The 18,870-nt window shown below is 43.3% G+C and overlaps 1 protein-coding gene across 3 annotated transcripts in view; it reads right to left on the bottom strand.

Moving 5' to 3' along the window:
- Positions 1-3,295: 3,295 nt before the first annotated feature.
- The window catches only part of LCLAT1 (lysocardiolipin acyltransferase 1), a 40,429-nt gene continuing 24,854 nt past the window's right edge, over positions 3,296-18,870 (bottom strand). For all 3 annotated transcript variants that reach the window (XM_078778879.1, XM_078778878.1, XM_078778880.1), the window contains exons 5-7: positions 18,649-18,795; positions 9,378-9,494; positions 3,296-4,295 (exon numbers count right to left, since the gene is read on the bottom strand). In XM_078778879.1, the coding sequence (XP_078635005.1) occupies positions 3,793-4,295; positions 9,378-9,494; positions 18,649-18,795 (767 nt within the window). In that variant the 3' untranslated portion in view covers positions 3,296-3,792. The remainder of the gene's footprint in view (positions 4,296-9,377; positions 9,495-18,648; positions 18,796-18,870) is intronic.

Here is an 18,870-nt window from a genome sequence, read left to right as displayed (position 1 = left end):
GAGATCTTTGACTGTGGTGATTGTCGCTGGTTTCATTGTCATCTTCTGGACGAGCACCATTCCATCAACAACAGCGATTCTCTGACTCGTAGATGGTCCTGGAAATGGAGTTACTGCATCGGCAATATCATCAGTCTGTTCTGTTGATTCTGCTGCTTGTGCATCAGTATGATTTTCATTCGTTTAACTGAAGTTCTCGAGGCTATGGATCAGCTTTGACTTATCACTGCATGGAAGGATCGAGCCATCAGGTGCAAACAGTGAACTCATAGTTCCCAATCGCATTCTTCTGATCGATGTCACGGCTTGATGTGGCTAGTACCATCAACCGACCATACAGGTCTTTCGTTTCTTTCAGATCGACTGACTGGTCACGGATCTTGACTGTTTGCTTTTTGTTTCCTGACATGTACATTTTGTTATTCTGCTTCTTGACTGGTGCCCACAAACTGACATCTCCATTGATGCGTTCTGCAATGTAATCCACATAGAGCTTCTGGCCGGTGTCGTCGATATTCAGAATCTGTGGGACATACTCTTGTGGAACATATGCCTGTGTGATGAAGTTGTAGAGCTGGTCACCTTCAGCAGCGAATGGATTGCCATGACTCAGTATGGCAGCCTTTATCCGGTCAACGTTTTCATGCTCTTTCTTGATGGCACTTGGTTGTAAATGATGATGCTCTTGTGGCTTGTCGACAGCAACATCGAATTGCTCTTTGAATTCTCCTGAAAGACCTGACATCTCTGGTGTGGCCAAGAATAACCGTTGACGAGCGTTGGCATTATTGGAAATGCCAATTAACCCAGAGTGGATCTTCATCATCCTGTTGAGTTGTTCGCATGCGTGATCTGCTCCAATAGAGACAAATGGGATGACACTCTTGGTGACAGATATGTTCCCGTCTTGAAGTTCACGCCAGGTTCTTGGATGACTTGTCTTTAATTCATGCATGTCTGCGATGTACCGTGGCCAGAGACGCTTGTATTTTATTCGATCCATGGCAAAGAATAGCTTGCTTAGTGCCTCCCCTGCTTGCAGGTGGAGAACGAGATCTGAACTCCGGGATGCCTCGACAAAGTACAAGATGTTTTCAACTCGATGGATGTAGTTCATCAAGGACTTGAACATCGCGTTTGAAGATTTCTGTGCTTCCCACGTTTTCAGCTGTTGAATGACATCTTCGTTGGCATGTTTCCAGGAGCAGGGCACGGCCATAAGGTACACAATAGTTCTGTGCGTGGAGGAGGTGCACCAACTTCTTGTTTCTGGTGTCATGGTGAACACTAAGTGCCAACCCTAGAACCTGTGGATTTTCTCGTACACACTGTCCGGAATGTGTCCAGTGCTTGCTTGGGTTTGTGTTGCACCTGCCTTCGGGTCTTGAAAGCATACATTATGTTCTGACTTATGGTCAGTGCTGATCGGTCGACTGTCCTGCTCCTCATCTCTGTCTGTAGCTCTTCTTCGGGTCCTACCAAAATCCATCGTATCAGGCTGTACAACTCAGTTGGAACATCTTCTTTTGTGCTTGCTACTGTGACTGTATCGATCTGCTTCTTCTCCTCGGTGAAGTCTGTAATGCGTCTGCGTATTAGCTTAGCTGTTTTGTAGAGCATCTTTGCGTTATCCATTTCACTTGCATGGTCTTGCATCATAGACGTGTGGACCATATCTTCCTCGCAGGCTTCAGGGCAAAAAAGAACAGAAGGCTTCCGTCTGTCTTTCTGTCTCACAGACGTTACACTTGGCAACTCTGAGAGCATCTTGTCCTTCAGCCATTGTCGGGTCAACGTCGGTGTGTGCTTCTCTGCCTCATCACTACCTCCCAGCATCGAGATGTATGTTGTCTCAAAGGCATCCATGGGAAGATACGCTTTTTTTTTAGTTAGAATGTCTACAATATTGATCAACTCAATCAAGCATGGCATCTGCATTGGTAGGTCTGCCGTCGTGGGCCTGGCTTGGTTTCTGACATCATCCCTGAGGACACGAAACACATGATTCGTCCAGCACAGCTTGTGGTATCTCACATCGATTGCATGGGCATCACTTGGTGAGATTGCATTGTTTAACCTTGTCATCAGCACCGGGTCTTGAGTAATTTGTATCGCTTGCCTAAGTGCATTCCCAGAGTTTCCGGTTCGGACAGTGAAGAGACGCTGGCCGTCATCCACTTGACAGAAGAAACATTGATCTTTCGACAAAGGTTCTGTTGCAGATCGTGTGAATGTCGTTGATGTGGTTGGTGTGTTTGCTTCCATTTCTGAGCTTGTTCTCTTATGGCCACGTTTTTTGACAGCATACCTTCCTGTGGACATGGAATGTTCAAAGCGTTCCCTGGCGCGCTGCAAGGATATCTGATTAGTGGCGTCAGAATAGCAGCTTCGATGCCACGTTGTTTTCGCTTCGAGCATCGTTTGTTTTGTGCAGTCCTGGAGACGTCTTTGGATAGCAACATATTCTCCATCCTGTAGGCTGGCTCTTTCGGCCACTATGTCCAGTAACTTCTGGTAGGATTCTGTCCTGGGATTTAGAACAACTGTCCCTTTGTTAGTGTTTTTCTCCTGGCAAATGATGCACAGTTTCCAGTCTACAGACTCATTGGACGTGCCCAAAGACAACTTGCTTCCATCAGGATCTTCACTCATGATGAGTTATGCACTGAAAATACACAAGAAGAACAACCACCATAAACACCTCCACCAAGATAGTTAATATGTAAAATAAATATATTAACGGAATTTTTTTTGTATCAATGGCTGCTCCCTGGATGCATATTTCCTGAAAAAAGAAAGAACTGTTACAGTCAGAAGTCTGATTATGTCACCAATGGATTCCTTGTACCTGAAAACATAGGCTTAGTATATTTTTTAAAGTTTTTAGGGTAATTAGAGGCAGAAATAGAGCAAAATATGTATTTTTATGGCGGCCATTTTGAAAATCCAAAATGGCGGCCATACAGGTATCACCGCAAATGTAAACATTGATTTTCAGATTTTCGATGTAATAACGTTTCCAAAAATGTATAGGTTTGCTAATCTACCATGATTTTGAACGAAAAAACATAGTGAACCTGACTAAAAGCCGTAGTATCAAAGCAAGGGGCCATTTTGATAACTGTAGACAAGTGAATTTATTCACCCACAAATCCTTGAGCAAAACTGAACAAAAAGAAAGAAAATAATCACATTTGTGGCAGTAAATATTTCACGTGAACAACAAAATCAACACGTGGCTAAATGGTGAATTAATCACCTAGACTTGTGATAGTAAATCAAGGCAACAATCCGATGCATGAAGGTTGAGGTTTAGTGACAAACAACAGGGTTCAAATCCATGGGAGGCTAAAAGTTACAACACTGATCATGTGACTGATAGCTGGAGTTATGACCAAAAGTCGCAAACGTTGCAGTTGCTCAAAATGCTGGACTTCTGATGTCACGCACTCACCTTCCCACTTATAAGAAAAACCGTGGCAGCCATGATGGCAGTCTAACTGGGCCATACAATTCCTGGGATTCCTGGATCTGGGATCGAGAAAGCTCAAACTGACAAGTGGATGCATTGTCACAACAATTGCCATTTCACATTTGAAAGTTTCAAGCAAGTGCAAGTCAGTGCGTCATTTAAAACTAACTGCCATCCAAAACCCAATGTCGAATCAATTTCACTGTGGTTTTGGCGACAATTTCCAACACCACTCATCAGCCCATTTTCATCCCACCACTGGCCTTTGGTACAGTTGAGGAGACTTTGGAGATGCTTTGGCAGCCAAACAAATTTTGTTGTTACTCTAACTTCACGCATTCATTCTTTGGCTGGCGTGTCCAACGCCTGTACCAAGAGATTTCCAGTTGTTGTAGGCCATCACCAATAAGAGGCTGAATTGAAAAGAAGACTGAGATGAACAGAAAAAACCATCGTGCGAGCACCGAATGCCAGAGAAGGACTGGCACGACTAAGGCCACAAACGTTCCCCAGTAAAGCAATGAGAACCACAAGACGAGGTGCACACGCCGCTCTGACTTGCAAGGTGGCACAGCAGCGGAAGGTGGTGGTGAGAAGACACCAAGGGTATAGAAGCGTTGCAGGGCAACTTCTTTCTCTTGCCAGCGATTCTGACACCAGGTGGCGAGTGCCACAGATCCATAAGGCAACGTCGAAACTGCGTACCGTCGCACCAGGAAGTGGATCTCTCGAGGAAAGAGCCCGCCAAGCAGGTCAAGTTCCGTCTGTGGAGGCTTATTTGGGTAGGCGAGGGTCACATCGTGGATGCAATCCAAAGTTCCAGCTACCAAGAAACAGGACAGAACAAAATCAGAATTGCCAATAGGGTTTTAAGCAGTCTACCACATTGCACAAAGGATAATAAGCATTTAAATTTCGGATAAACGCATTGTAACACGGCAGGAAAAAATTGGCAACATTTTATAACTCCCAAAGAAAATGGTCTTTATCACAATTGTACAGGTATTGTCACATTATACATGATGATAATACTGCTTTTGTAACACAAAGGTAAAATCTGATGCGCAGATACTAGGAAACCCCCAAGTGCGAGGACACCCCCAGTGTGTGTGTGTGTGTGTGTGTGTGTGTGTTTGTTTGTTTGTCGTGTGACTCCTACAGTTCTGGCCCGATTACATCCAAACTAGCTAAATAGGATAAGCATGACCCAATTATAGTGCATAGGTGTGTTTTTTTTATTATCTTTGCCGGTCGTCTTTGGGGACGGGGGTGGGAGGGTCGCCAATTCTCTATGTAAATGTGTATCGTGTAGCGCCGCCTCCAGGTGAGAAAGGATATTACAAGTCCACCCTCTGCAGTACAGTATTCCTGTCGCCACGTTTTCCAGTGCAGTGAGGTGGTTTGAATTACACACTTGAATAAGTACAATAACATCTAACATATGCATAACATCAATCCCACCCCAAATCCATGTCCTTCAAATTCCGTTTTCTTTCCTGAAAGTCCTTGTCGTGTCCATCTTGTTTATCCCATGTACCCCACCCCAGCCCTCTCCCTTCCACAGATCTCCTGATGTCCCTGTTCCTTACTGTTGTTGTACTTCCCTCTCTCTCCTACTCTTGTCGCTTGCTCCCTTTATTACATGTTCTATGTGTTAGCTCTTACACGAGCCTCGACTTAGTATACAAGAAGAACAACATAACCCCACCTATCCACTCCTTTAGGGAGTAGATACTTCTTGTGTAATATAAGACAATGGGAAAATGTTTTTCTATTCATATCCCCATTTGGTCATTTACACAACAGATTACAATTGGGAACATCTGTGAAAGTTCAAAACTCAGAACAAAACAAAACAAAGAAAAGTGATTCAACAGGGATACCGACATCAAGTATACAATAATAGGGAAATAAGAAAAGAAGGGAAAAAGGGTAGATAAGGGAGCTGGATCAAATAATATAGGATTTAAATAGTACTTTTCATAACAAAAGTTTGGGGGGGCAGTATGGCCTAGAGGTGCGCACACTCTCCTCTAAGCTGTCTTGCCTGGGTTTGAATCCCGACCCAGCTATAAACTGGCAGCTCAGTGGTTCACAGACAGGGTGATTCATCAATGCGTGTGCCATCCCTCCGATGATCGTTAAACTGGCATCCCATCTGCTGGCATTAGTTGGTAGATGTTAAAAACCCCACTGTGTCCTTCACAAAGAGTAGTCGAGCTATTGCCAGCACCATGAACAAATTAAAAATTCCTGTCCCAACCTTAATGGAATGATAGGCCTGGCCAGTCGGTTCGTGAAAGACTTGGGCCAAGCTTCCCCTGCCAAACACTACAACAATGTGGGAATAATTGTGGCCGTTAAAGAAGAAGAAGCAATGTTGACGCATCTTCTTGCATCTTCTTCTTGACGCCAAAATAAATATGTACCCGACTGAACCGAGTCTTGATTACACCTGTGATTTCTGATTACCAAAGATTTCGAAATTGGAGAGCAGCGATTTGGCATCATTCTTCGAAGTCTCCATTCCACATGGAAAGCAACAGTATAAACAGCAGTGATGCACATTGTGAGAGTAAATCGAGAAATTTAATTTCTTCACACATTTGCCCACTAGCCTGCCCATAATCCATCTTCCATTCATTCCCCCTCCACAATGTCTTTTCCTCTTGGCAAAAGGCAATTTGGTATTGCTAACACAGTCACCTTGACAACATCAGGTTGCTAGGCAGTGCCAGAGGGCTGATTAAGGATTGGGTTAAAGGATGGCATCGAAGGAAGGAATTTCATCATCATGTGCCCTGCTCTGTACAGAACGTCGGTTTTCTTTCTGGAGGTTACAATCCTGGACGAGTCATCATTCTGACGCAGCATACTCGACCGAAGCGCAATCCATAAAAGGCTCAAAATTTTTAATTAACCAAACCGGAAAATTAACAAAGGTCACCACATATCAAAATAACCATTAGGGTTCCAGGAATAACAAAATCCATGATGACAGCTAGTCCAGAAAATTGTTACACATTAAGCCATGACGTCATAGCAGACGTAATGCAAAATTAGGTCAAAGTGGAGTTAAAATAGACGAAAGACAATGACCTAGTGATATGCTTGTTGCTCAACCTGTCTTATTTTATTTAGATTATAATATGAAAGTAACAAAGACAGTTATAGCATGCATTGTTCATTCCAACAGCAACCACAGCAAAATGACTTGCCGAGAGTCCTAGACAACCACTGAAGTTGTGAGAGAAACAGTACTGCATAATTTTCAATAATCGGCCTGTTTACTCGTACAATTGAATTTGATACCAAACGATATTGTATCGAGATATTTAGTGCCACAAGTCAAGTTGCTGCAACGAAAACTATAATTTGTCAACTCCTAAAATGTCAAACATTCATTAAATAGCGGTTTTTTGATAAAGAGAATTGATTGTGTATGATGCCTTCAATGTATTAATACCCCAGATGTGAGTACTGCAGTGTACATGGTGTAATTTCAATGATTTCGTATTTTATGTGCTAACGAGATCAAAGCAGTGGGCCTGTTCTATTTTATAACTATTTCATGTGCAACTCGATCATTGCCGACAGAAGGTGGGCCAAGAAGGGTACTCCCTCCGGGAGGGAGTGCCCAATAGTGAAAATAATTTAGCTTTTCATTGCTACAAGAAACAAATCATCCATATTGAAGAACAGCAAAGAAGCAGCAACAAAACAGGAACTTGCCCATTATAGTGTGCTGGAAACAGGAATACCGTACTATGGTCCAATTATGATAGAAAAAGAGACCATGCACTTGCTAACATCACTAAAAGTAGGTTTCAGGAAATAGCAACAGAATGGTACATCCTTCATCATATATATACATACAGTGCATTCAGAAAGTATTCAGACCCCTTCACTTCTTCCACATTTTGTTATGTTGCAGCCTTATGCTGAAATCGTTTAAATTCATTTTTTCCCTCATCAATCTACACTCAATACCCCATAATGACAAAGAGAAAACAGGATTTTAGAAAGTTTTGCAAATTTATGAAAAAGAAAAAACTGAAATATCACATTGACATAACTATTCATACCCTTTGCTATGACGCTTGAAATTTAGCTCAGGTGGCTCCCATTTCTCTTGATCATCTTTGAGATGTTTCTACACCTTGATTGGAGTCCACCTGTGGTAAATTCAATTGATTGGACATGATTTGGAAAGGCACATACCTGTCTATATAAGGTCTCACAGCTGACAATGCATATCAGAGCAAAAACCAAGCCATGAGGATGAAGGAACTGCCTGCAGAGCTCAGAGACAGGATTGTGTCGAGGCACAGATCTGGGGAAGCCTACAAAAAATCTCTGCGACATTGAAGGTTCTCAAGAGCACAGTGGCCTCCATAATTCTTAAATGGAAGAAGTTTGGAACAACCAGGACTCTTCCTAGAGCTGGCCGCCCGGCCAAACTGAGCAATCGGGGGAGAGGGGCCTTGGTAAGAGAGGTGACCAAGAACCCGATGGTCACTCTGGCTGAGCTCCAGAGATCCTGTGTGGAGATGGGAGAAACCTCCAGAAGGACAACCATCACTGCAACACTCCACCGATTTGGGCTTTAGGGCAGAGTGGCCAGACGGAAGCCCAACAGTTCAATGTCGCCCAAATGAGATATCGCCCATATGAGAAAGGAAATAAATAAGTCCCTAATTAATCGATAAAAATTGAGTAATTAATCAGTTAACTGATTAATCAAAAAACGAAAAATACAGTTTTTGCCAAAGCACTTTCTCACTATTGTGTCGACATTTCAGCTTCCTAGCTCGAAGGACGGCTGAGATATCGTCCAGACAAACAAACAAACAAGAAACCAGGAAAGAAACCAAGAAAACAAACGGAGTGAAAATGAGTACTCCCTTTCAGCACACGTCATTGCCGGGACCCTTTTGTGCCCGGCGATGATGTCATGCAGCGCCTGGAGATGGAATAGGAAAGCAGCGGTGTACAAAAACCCTCAAAACATTGTGGTTATACCTGCTATACATTCTTCCTGCCCAAGCTCATGATTTCTAGAGAACTTAGCACTTTACTCGGAAACTCCATCCCCATGTATATATTTCAGTGCCTGGCTTGAACACTTTAATCCTTGTCCCTCACCACCCCTCCTCCAAAATCCAGGGCATTATTGCCTGTATATACTATATAGCAAAAGCTCCTATCGCTTTGCTCAAAAGACTACATGTTGTACTTCACAGACATTCTGCTGTATTCACTCTATAATTTATGCGAGGCGATCTTCCGTCTGCTTGGAAGTCAGCTAACATCACCTTCATTAGCCATCTCCCTTTGTTGTTTGTATATGGTGCAAGCAAAAATCATTTCCGCCTCGCTGTGAAGCTCAGTGTTGGATTCTTTGGTTGGAACCTCTACTTAAAATGAGTGAAATGAAACATTTTGAAAACTTTGAATTATTATCACTCAGGTTTCAACATCACTGCAATTATTGCGTATTATCAGGTTGTTTAAACTTTTTTTAAATATAAGATGATTTGTAATACCTAATACTACAAGGTGGCGCAATACACATTTACATGGAGCGAATTGGGGTCTTCCCCCTCACCATGAACCGCTTCCCCCAGATATGCTACCCAAACACAAACCTTACTTGGGGTACCCTTAGGGAACATGCAAAATTTGGTTGGATTTGGTTCAGTAGTTTTTGAAGCATATATAAACAAATAAACAAGCAAACAAACAAATATACAAATTCACTTTTCTGGTATCGATACCATCAGTGTGCATGTACTAACATCAATGCCATACCAGTATGCATGTACCGATATCTATGGTTATACCAATGTGCACACACTAACTGCTGCACCATTGCACACTTGCGATACTCTCACTGGGCACGTACCAGAGCGCAGGTGCTGTACCACATAAACAAAACCAGTGGTGCGAGGATGAAGCACGTGCTCATACCGTTGCAGGCCATGGCGATCAGCAAACTCATTGCTGCGGGCACTCGTGTTTGCTGCACATCAGCACAAATGAGAGAGTAGTGAAGGGGACATAGTGACAACAGAATAAAATACAACCAACGTTAAATCATGAAATGTCATTTATAAAAACAATAATTCATAAGGAAAAGCATCACAATGGAGCATGAAAGATTTATTGATCACAGGATGGTAGGGATCAAGTGGAAAAAGAAGAAGAAGATGGAAAAGAGGATTTATCAAGACATTAAAAAAGACAACAGATCACAGATATGTATGGAACTCAACACGAGATGGTAGTAAATTGCTGCCTTGGAAAAGTGAAGGGACAACTGGGATTGGATGGACACAAGAAGGTGATTCCACCGACAAAATAAAAGAAAAACAGGTGTGGAGGTGAGCAGTAAGCTTTGACTTGTGAAAGTGGACAAGGAAGGAGTTGGTTGATGGTGCAAAAAGCAGATGAAATATGGAAGGAAGGAAGACCACAAATCTGTGACCCCTGTAGCTTGACCCACTGTTGGATGATGCAGAGACGACCTTGGGCCTACAAACTCTGCAATGTTACGATACAAGGTGGGTTGTAGGAACTACAATCAAAGAGGAGGTTTTTTTGTCCTTTCAGTTACATACTCATAGAGGAGCTTACGAATACGCTATGCAGAGCAGGAACATAGACATTTTTACATAAGTTTTACATAAATTAGACATTTTTACATCAACTTGTTCCGGTTTGGTTGTACCAAAATGTAAAAAACAGAATTAGACTGTGTGTACCACACCCTGTATATCTTCTCGGTTCTGGACATGTATATATATCCAGAACTGAGAAGAACCACTGACCTTTTACTCAGGTAATCGTCGTCATTTGTAATCATTTGCCAGGAAATGGAGTGGGAGTGATAACAGGTGTTTCTTGTCATACTAATACACATGCACATTGGTTGAAAGGCCGAAGCTCATGGTCAGCCAAACCCCATATATTCTAGTTCACAGAGGCAGAATGTATGGTCATACATTTCAATCACCTTAAGGGGATCTCTGTTGAAATGATCCTTTTTTATAGAAAAAATTCAAACATGATAACAAAGTACACAGTCAAACAAAGCTTGTCAAACCAATGCATGTACAATTTGGCCTGAAGGCCAAAGCTCATGGTCATACAAAAGCACATCTACCCTAGTCCAGATGGTCAGAGGGCATGGCCATATCCTAACTTTATCAGTTGGAAACCCATTTTATGACAGGATATTTTCTATACAATACTATAAAAGGAGGCGTGCGTGCGTCTGCCTGGGTTTCACCCATTGATTGGACGGTTCATCTCACTCCATCCGCAAATTCTATACTACGGCCGCCATGTTGATGATTTCTGCCATGGGAAGTCAAAGACGTCACATTCACAATTTTTTTTCTTTTAAATTTACATATCGGTTGAAAGGCCGAAGCTCATGGTCAGCCAAACCCCATATATTCTAGTTCAGAGCCAGAATGTATGGTCATACATTTCAATCACCTTAAGGGGATACACATGCACATCGGTTGAAAGGCCAAAGTAAATCTTCACCACAGCCATAATTTTTTTTCATGCCCTACCCACAAATTTTCCCTTCAGCGTAAAATGACCAAAGCCGCAGTTAAAAGGATTTTGAGCCAATAGGCCTCACAGGCCTTGTGAATATAGGCCTCAGCGATCGAGGCAGCGTTCTGTTGGTTATATACTGCCCAGATAACTGCAGTGCCTTTAGAAAGTATTCACACCCCTTGAATTTTTCACATTTTCTTGTATTACAGCCTAAATTTACTATGGATTTTAAATTGAGATTTTTTTTGTCACTGATCTACACATAATACCCCATAATGTCAAAGTGGAATTATTTTATAATATATTTTTTTACAAGATAATTGAAAATGAAATACAGAAATATGTAATTTACATTAAGTACTCAACCCCCTGAGTCAATACTTCGTAGAAGTGCCATTGGCAGCGATTACAGCTTCAAAGCTTCTTAGGTATGTCTGTATCAGCTTTGCACATCTGGATTTGGGGAGTTTCTCCCAGTCTTCCTTGCAGATTTGCTCAAACGCTGTTGAGTTTGTCTTTCAACAGATTCTCAATGGGATTCAAGTCTGGGATTTGGCTAGGCCATTCAAGGATTTTTACATTCTTGTTCTGAAGCCATTCCAGTGTTGATTTGGCTGTATGCTTGGGGTCATTGTCCTGCGAGAACGCATATCTTAGCCACAGTCTTAGGTCTTATGCACTCTGAAGCAGGTTCTCCTCAAGGATTTCCCTGTATTTGGCTCCATTCATTGTTCCCTCTATCTTTACAAGTCTCGCAGTTCCTGCCGCTGAAAAGCATCCCCATAGCATGATGCTGCCACCACCATGCTTCATGGTAGGGATGGTGTTAGATGGGTGATGAGCTGTGCTCTGTTTCTGCAGGACGTAGCATTTGCATTCAGGCCAAGGAGTTCAATTTTCGCCTCATCAGATCACATAATGTTTTGCCTCATGCTCTGAGTCTTTCAAGTGCCTTTATGAAAACTCCAGGCATGCTGTCATGTGCATTTTCTCAGGAGTGGCTTCTGCCTGGTCACTCTCCCATAAAGCCTCAATTTGTGAATTGATGCACACACTGTTGCCCTTCTGGGAGATTCTCCCATCTTAGCCAAGGAACTCTAATTCTGTCAAAGTGGTCATTGGGTTAATGGTCACCTCCCTCTTGACCAAGGTCCTTCTTGCCCGGTTGCTCAGTTTGGTTGGATGGCCAGCTCCAGGAAGAGTCTGCGTAGTTCCATAGTCTTCCATTTTCCTAATGATGGAGCTCACTGTGCTCTTGGGAACTTTCAACACTCTAGAAATTGTTTTATACCCTTCCGCCAATCTATGCCCCCTCAAAATTCTATCTCGGAGTTCCTTGGACTTCATGGTAGAGTTTCGGCTCTGACATGCACTGTCAACTGTGGGGCCTTATATAGAAAGGTGTGTTTCTTTCTAAATCATGTCAAATCAATTGAATTGGCCACAGGTCGACTCCAATCAAGTTGTAGAGACATCTCAAGGATGAAGGAAATTAGATGCACCTGAGCTCAATTTGGAGTGTCATAGCAAAGGGTTGAATACCTATTCATTCAAGATATTTTAGCTTTTCATTTTTCATTATTTTGTAAAGATTTCTAGAAAATTAAAAAAAAATCCACTTTGACATTATGGGGTATTATCTGTAGATCAGTCATAAAAAACCATTTTAAATTCAGGCTGTAACACAACAAAATGTGAAAAAGTCAATGGGTGTGAATACTTTCTGAATGCAATGTATGTCGCATTCTCTCAAGCAGTGTTTTTACTGCAGTGGTTACGCAGGTCCTTGCGAGTACTCCTGACAATTTTCTCTTAAATTATGTTAGTTTGACAGGCGACCATGACAGATTTCTGAAAAGTCAGTGATAGTATGATAGTGGAGCGGAAAGCATTAAATATTCCGGTTTCAATTTAGCACCTGTTGTTGGCCTAATGGTTAGGGTGGTGTGCTTGGGGCCCTAAGGTCCTGAGTTTGAATCCCGTTCAGCTGTTTAATTAATACCAGGTGGGGTTGACTCAGCCTGTCGTCCTTCCGAGGTCGGCGAAATGAGTACCAGGGTCCTGGGTCCTCTCTCAAGGAGGTTGGTGGCACGATTTCAATTTTTGTCAATTGCAGGTAGATTTGCACTCCAGCCTCCGTAAAAAACACCTCATCCCGTAACACACACAGTGGTGTGTGTCAGGATGGTGCTGAGGAGTCGTCCAAGGACGCAGCGACGTGCTGATCCAGTGTATGCTCCCATATATACATATATATTTATATATATCTATATATATTATTTTATTTTCTCTCTTAAATATGGAGAGAGATGTTTCAATGATGTTTCAATGTAGAAAACCACTGCATATATATGTTTCATTGTGGGAATGGTCATTTTCTTTTATGAGTGGTCGGAGATGAGGAGGGGAGTAAAGATGAGACAGATGTGGAAAGGGGAGGTTGGGATGTTGGGGGGTGGAGGACTTTCACTGGGGATGTGGAGGTGATGGCGGGGGGCGGTTGGGGGGGAGGGGAGGTTAGGAGTTGTGGTTTGGGGGGGGGGGGGGGTTGGAGGGGCTTGAAGGCTTGAAGTGGGGAGGGAATTGATGCTTTAGGGCTGGGAGGGGATGGTGAGGGGTGAGGATTGGGGGGGGGGAGGGAGAAGGAGATGGCAAAGATGGGACATAGTTGGTAGGGGGCATTGAGGCCTTGAAGTGGAGGGAGGAGGACTTTTGGTGGGGGGATGTTGAGGAGTTGTCAGAATTGCATATGAAGGGGGTGGCGGGTTTGGGGTGAGGGGTGGACCTCAGTGAAAGACACATGAAAGCCCGCTTGGAGTTTGTAAAAAAGCACCTAAAGGACTCTCAGACTGTGAGAAACAAGATTCTGTGGGCTTTCATGTGTCTTTCACTGAGGAGAGGCTTCCGTCTGGCCACTCTGCCATAAAGCCCAGATTGGTGGAGTGTTGCAGTGATGGTTGTCCTTCTGGAAGTTTCTCCCATCTCCACACAGGATCTCTGGAGCTCAGCCAGAGTGACCATCGGGTTCTTGGTCACCTCCCTTACCAAAGCCCTTCTCCCCCGATTGCTCAGTTTGGCCGGGCGGCCAGCTCGAGGAAGAGTCCTGATTGTTCCAAACTTCTTCCATTTAAGAATTATTGAGGCCACTGTGCTCTTGGGAACCTTCAATGCAGCAGAGTTTTTTTTTCTCTGCTTCCCCAGATCTGTGCCGCCACACAATCCTGTCTCTGAGCTCTGCAGGCAGTTCCTTCGACCTCATGGCTTGGTTTTTATGCTCTGATATGTATTGTCAGCTGTGAAACCTTATATAGACAGGTGTGTGCCTTTCCAAATCATGTCCAATCAATTGAATTTACCACAGGTGGACTCCAATCAAGGTGTAGAAACATCTCAAAGATGATCAAGAGAAATGGGAGGCACCTGAGCTAAATTTCAAGTGTCATAGCAAAGGGTCTGAATACTTATGTCAATGTGATATTTCCGTTTTTTCTTTTTAATAAATTTGCAAAACGTTCTAAAATCCTGTTTTCTCTTTGTCATTATGGGGTATTGAGTGTAGATTGATGAGGGGGAAAAATGAATTTAAACGATTTCAGCATAAGGCTGCAACATAACAAAATGTGAAAAAAGTGAAGGGGTCTGAATACTTTCTGAATGAATGAATGAATGAATGATCGTTTTAAGGCCATTTCCCCGCTAGAGCGGGGGTTAGCCTTGCGGGCCCCATGACAATCATGGTTCTCTGTTTGAGGCAATGTTTTTATGGCGCCAACCCTTGGTCACGCTCTTACTATGCGCAGGGATACGGTGTACCTATTCTAAACCGGGGTACACACCGTGATCATTCATCCCAGCAAGCTGGTACTCAATTTGCCGACCTCGGAATGTAACTGTAATTACATTTTTCAGGTTTATAATGAAAGCGTTAAGTGTGTTTTTACCTCCACCACCGGAGGTGGATGGAGGATATGTTTTCACCCCTGTCTGTCTGTTTGTTTGTTTGTCTGTCTGTGAACCAGATATCTCAAAATGTTGTGTACGGATTCGGACGAAATTTGACAGATAGGTAGTGTATGTGACAAGGACGAAATGATTAGATTTTGGTGAAGATCAAGATCCGGCTAGTAGAATGTTTTAAATGATTCTTCACCATTGGGAGAAGGGCCCAAAATCGATACATAGCAGGATATCTCAAAAAGTTGTGGACGGATTTGAACGAAACTTGGTGGAGAGGTTGGGTGTGTGAGAAGTACAAATCGATTCGATTTTGGTGAAGATCTTAATATGGATTCGGATACGAGAATTATTTAATTTCCAAGTGATTCTTCGCCATTGAGGGATCAGGCAAAAGCGATATATAACATGATATATAAAAATTTATGGACGAGTTATTACTAAACTTGGTGGACGAGTTGGTTTGGTGACAAGAAAAAGCCGATTAGATTTTGGCTCAGGTCCGAATCCAGATCCAGCCGATGAGTGGGATACAAAATATAAACTGTTCATCCTGGCAGAGGTAAGCGCTCCACCGAGCGCGGTCTAGTTGTTTTTGTATACAAGGTCAAGGCTCGTGGAAGAGTTAGAACAATGAATGGAAGAGGAGGCAACAGAAGAAAAGGAACAGTAGAGAGAGGGAGGGGGCAGAGGGGGACACCAATAGCAGGGTTGGAGGACAAAATTGAGGGAGACTTCGACAAACAATCAATGTGGGGAGGATTGAGGGGTAAGGGAGGATGCAGGAGGGTAGACAAAATGGATACAGAAGAAAACTCTCAGGAAGAAGAATAACTGGAAATTTGGAAGGATGTGGGCTTGGGGTGGGTTAATGGGGTTTAACTGGGATCTCCAGTTAATGAAAACCTTGTTGTGTTGATAAGGCAAGATTGTCTCTCAAAAGTACTGTGGGAGCAGAGTGTGGTTAATAGAAAGATTTAGTGTCCACCACCTGCCACTGCAGCATTTCTGAGGAGCCAGCACAGTGCAGCTTAGCAGGGATAAAAAGGGCTTGTGGTAAATCCAGGTGGAAAATTACATAGCAATCCTTCAGTGCACCGTTCAAGCATTTGTGACAGTACTTGAGTTCTGCTGGCATGCCGGGCTTAGCCTCTTGAGCAATGACACTTGAATGCAGCATTCTCATCACAAATCAAAAACTAGAACGCCACTCAGTAGAGCGCATACTCCCGCCGTGGGTCAAGTTGGAATAATACGTTTTGTTTAACATCCCCTCTCCCCAAAACAATAAATGAAAAAGAAAGTGGACCCTAACTGTCAGACAATTTATTTTGATATATCTCAGAATTAGAGGAGACGAGTCAGGAGACGACGATGGTTCACGAGCGAGCGGTATTCATTGACAAAGGACGGACTGTAACCGAAACAGGCCCGGACAGGCCAGGCCCGGAAATGTCAAAACGAAGGTTACTGACCTTGACATGAGATAGAAAATAATGTATAATAAGTTATGAGGTTAGTTAGCTACACAATACCGAAAATTCGGTGAAAAATGAAATGAAAATAAATAACTAAATAAATAAATAAAATGAAAAATCGAGCTCCGTGGGGCTAGACACATGACATTGGCCTAACCAAATATCAAAACCCCTGTCAGATTCCACCAAACCCCTCGGAGAAGATGTAGCTTGAACTCAATTACCCCCTAAAAAGACATCTTTTTCGGGCGTGGCTCTGCCCACAATGGGCGCAATACGCCCACTCTCGGCAGGACACCACTAGATCATGATATCAACCTCCCACCCAAGTTTCATCAAGATCAGATGATATAATCGGGTAGTTATGCTGCGGACACACACACACACACACACACACACACACACACACACACACACACACACACACACACACACACACACACACACACACGACGAATATAGTGGTCACTTGATAAACCGTGAACCAAAAAACATCATTTAAGAACTACAATTCAGCTTTTATCCGCGGCCGTAGAAGTTTGACTGCTATAATTGAGCTCAGCTATTAATTGCGAAATGGGCCCAGCCCGGCCGAGGTGGGCCTCGACCTCGGCCTCGCCACCTAGCCTAAAACCTTCCCGGGGCCCGTCCCGACATTTTTTGTATTAGAGGTTTCCTCCTATCTTTCACCGTTCAGGAGATTAGCTTGCGCAGACAAACAAACAAACTTATGTTAAGATAATGTTAAATAAAAAACTAGAACGCCACTCAGTAGGGCGCATACTCCCGCCGTGTGTGGCCACTGCTGAGCCCTATTTTCCAATGGTAAAAAATTCCTGGATCCGGAATAATATCCTGAGCTTCACCAAAAACTAATCAATTCTTCCTTATCCCAAGGGCAATCATCCCACCAACTTTCATCCAAAATCCGTTCAGAACTTTTCCAGATATCTTGTACACACACACACACACACACACACACACACACACACACACACACACACACACACACACACACACACACACACACACACACACACACACACACACACACACACGATCGAATGCATTACTCCCTGGCGGGAGGAATAAATAAAACAAGCGTTACGCCTAGGTCCCCCGTCGGGGAAGTGATGTGAGTTGACAAAGTGGAAGACGCAGAAAACATGGAAGAGTCGATAATATTTGCGAGTGGGTTGGAGGCACACCCACACACCAGATTAGAAGTTTGTAGTTCGTTTATTTTTCAAGATAATCCGCTCACAAGGTTCAGACATATATGGTGGTGGCCATCTTGGATTTTGACGTGGCGACCCAATTTTCAATAGCGTTCTTCCTTATGCCTAGATACAGTCGCGCACCAGATTAGAAGTGAGTAGTTGGTTTATTTTCAAGATATTCCGCTCACAAGGTTCAGACATATATGGTGGCGGCCATCTTGGATTTTGACGTGGCGACCCCATTTTCAATAGCGGTCTTCCTTATGCCTAGATACAGTCGCGCACCAGATTAGAAGTGAGTAGTTCGTTTATTTTCAAGATATTCCGCTCACAAGGTTCAGACATATATGGTGGCGGCCATCTTGGATTTTGACGTGGCGACCCCATTTTCAATAGCGGTCTTCCTTATGCCTAGATACAGTCGCGCACCAGATTAGAAGTGAGTAGTTGGTTTATTTTCAAGATAATCCGCTCACAAGGTTCAGACATATATGGTGGCGGCCATCTTGGATTTTGACGTGGCGACTCAATTTTCAATAGCGTTCTTCCTTATGCGTAGATACACCCACACACCAGATTAGAATTCGGTCCTTCGCTTACGCACGCACGCACGCACGTCCACACGCACGCACGCACGGATGGACGGACGCACGTCCACACGCACGTCCGCACGCACGCACGGAGGGGAAAACCATAGTCCCCCTTTCGCTCCGTGGTGTGACGGGGGACAAAAAGCAACACAGTGTGACAGATGCCACTCGACTTGAAAACTTGGTTAAAGTTTTCAGAGTGGGTTGAAATCACTCGACAAAAATCCCAAGGTTGCCCAAACTTTGCTCAAGCTGAATTTCATATGAAAAGCAGCAAATATTGTACTTTCTGCTTTTCCCTAATGTGCAAATGCTATCAATAAATTAAGTGGTTTAATATTTCACATGTAGCCATGCCTTACGGGTAAGATCCGTGCCCTCAGGGAAGAACAGCAGCTGCAGGCGTTGGTCGACATCACAAAAGTAATCAAGCTGTTGTATGATGCGCTTCTTGTCCACTTCCCACTTCCTATCAATGAATATGAATGAAGCAACCTGCATCGCCCAACCTGAAGACAGAGGTAGAGCGAAAAGGTTGCTCGTCAGATGGAAACAAAATTAGGTTGTAAAATACAAGTGATATT

This window comes from Myxine glutinosa, chromosome 5, assembly GCF_964187855.1.
Source record: "Myxine glutinosa chromosome 5, kmMyxGlut1.1, whole genome shotgun sequence".
In the NCBI taxonomy this organism is placed as follows: domain Eukaryota; kingdom Metazoa; phylum Chordata; class Myxini; order Myxiniformes; family Myxinidae; genus Myxine; species Myxine glutinosa.
This window is presented reverse-complemented; position numbering and strand designations above follow the sequence as displayed.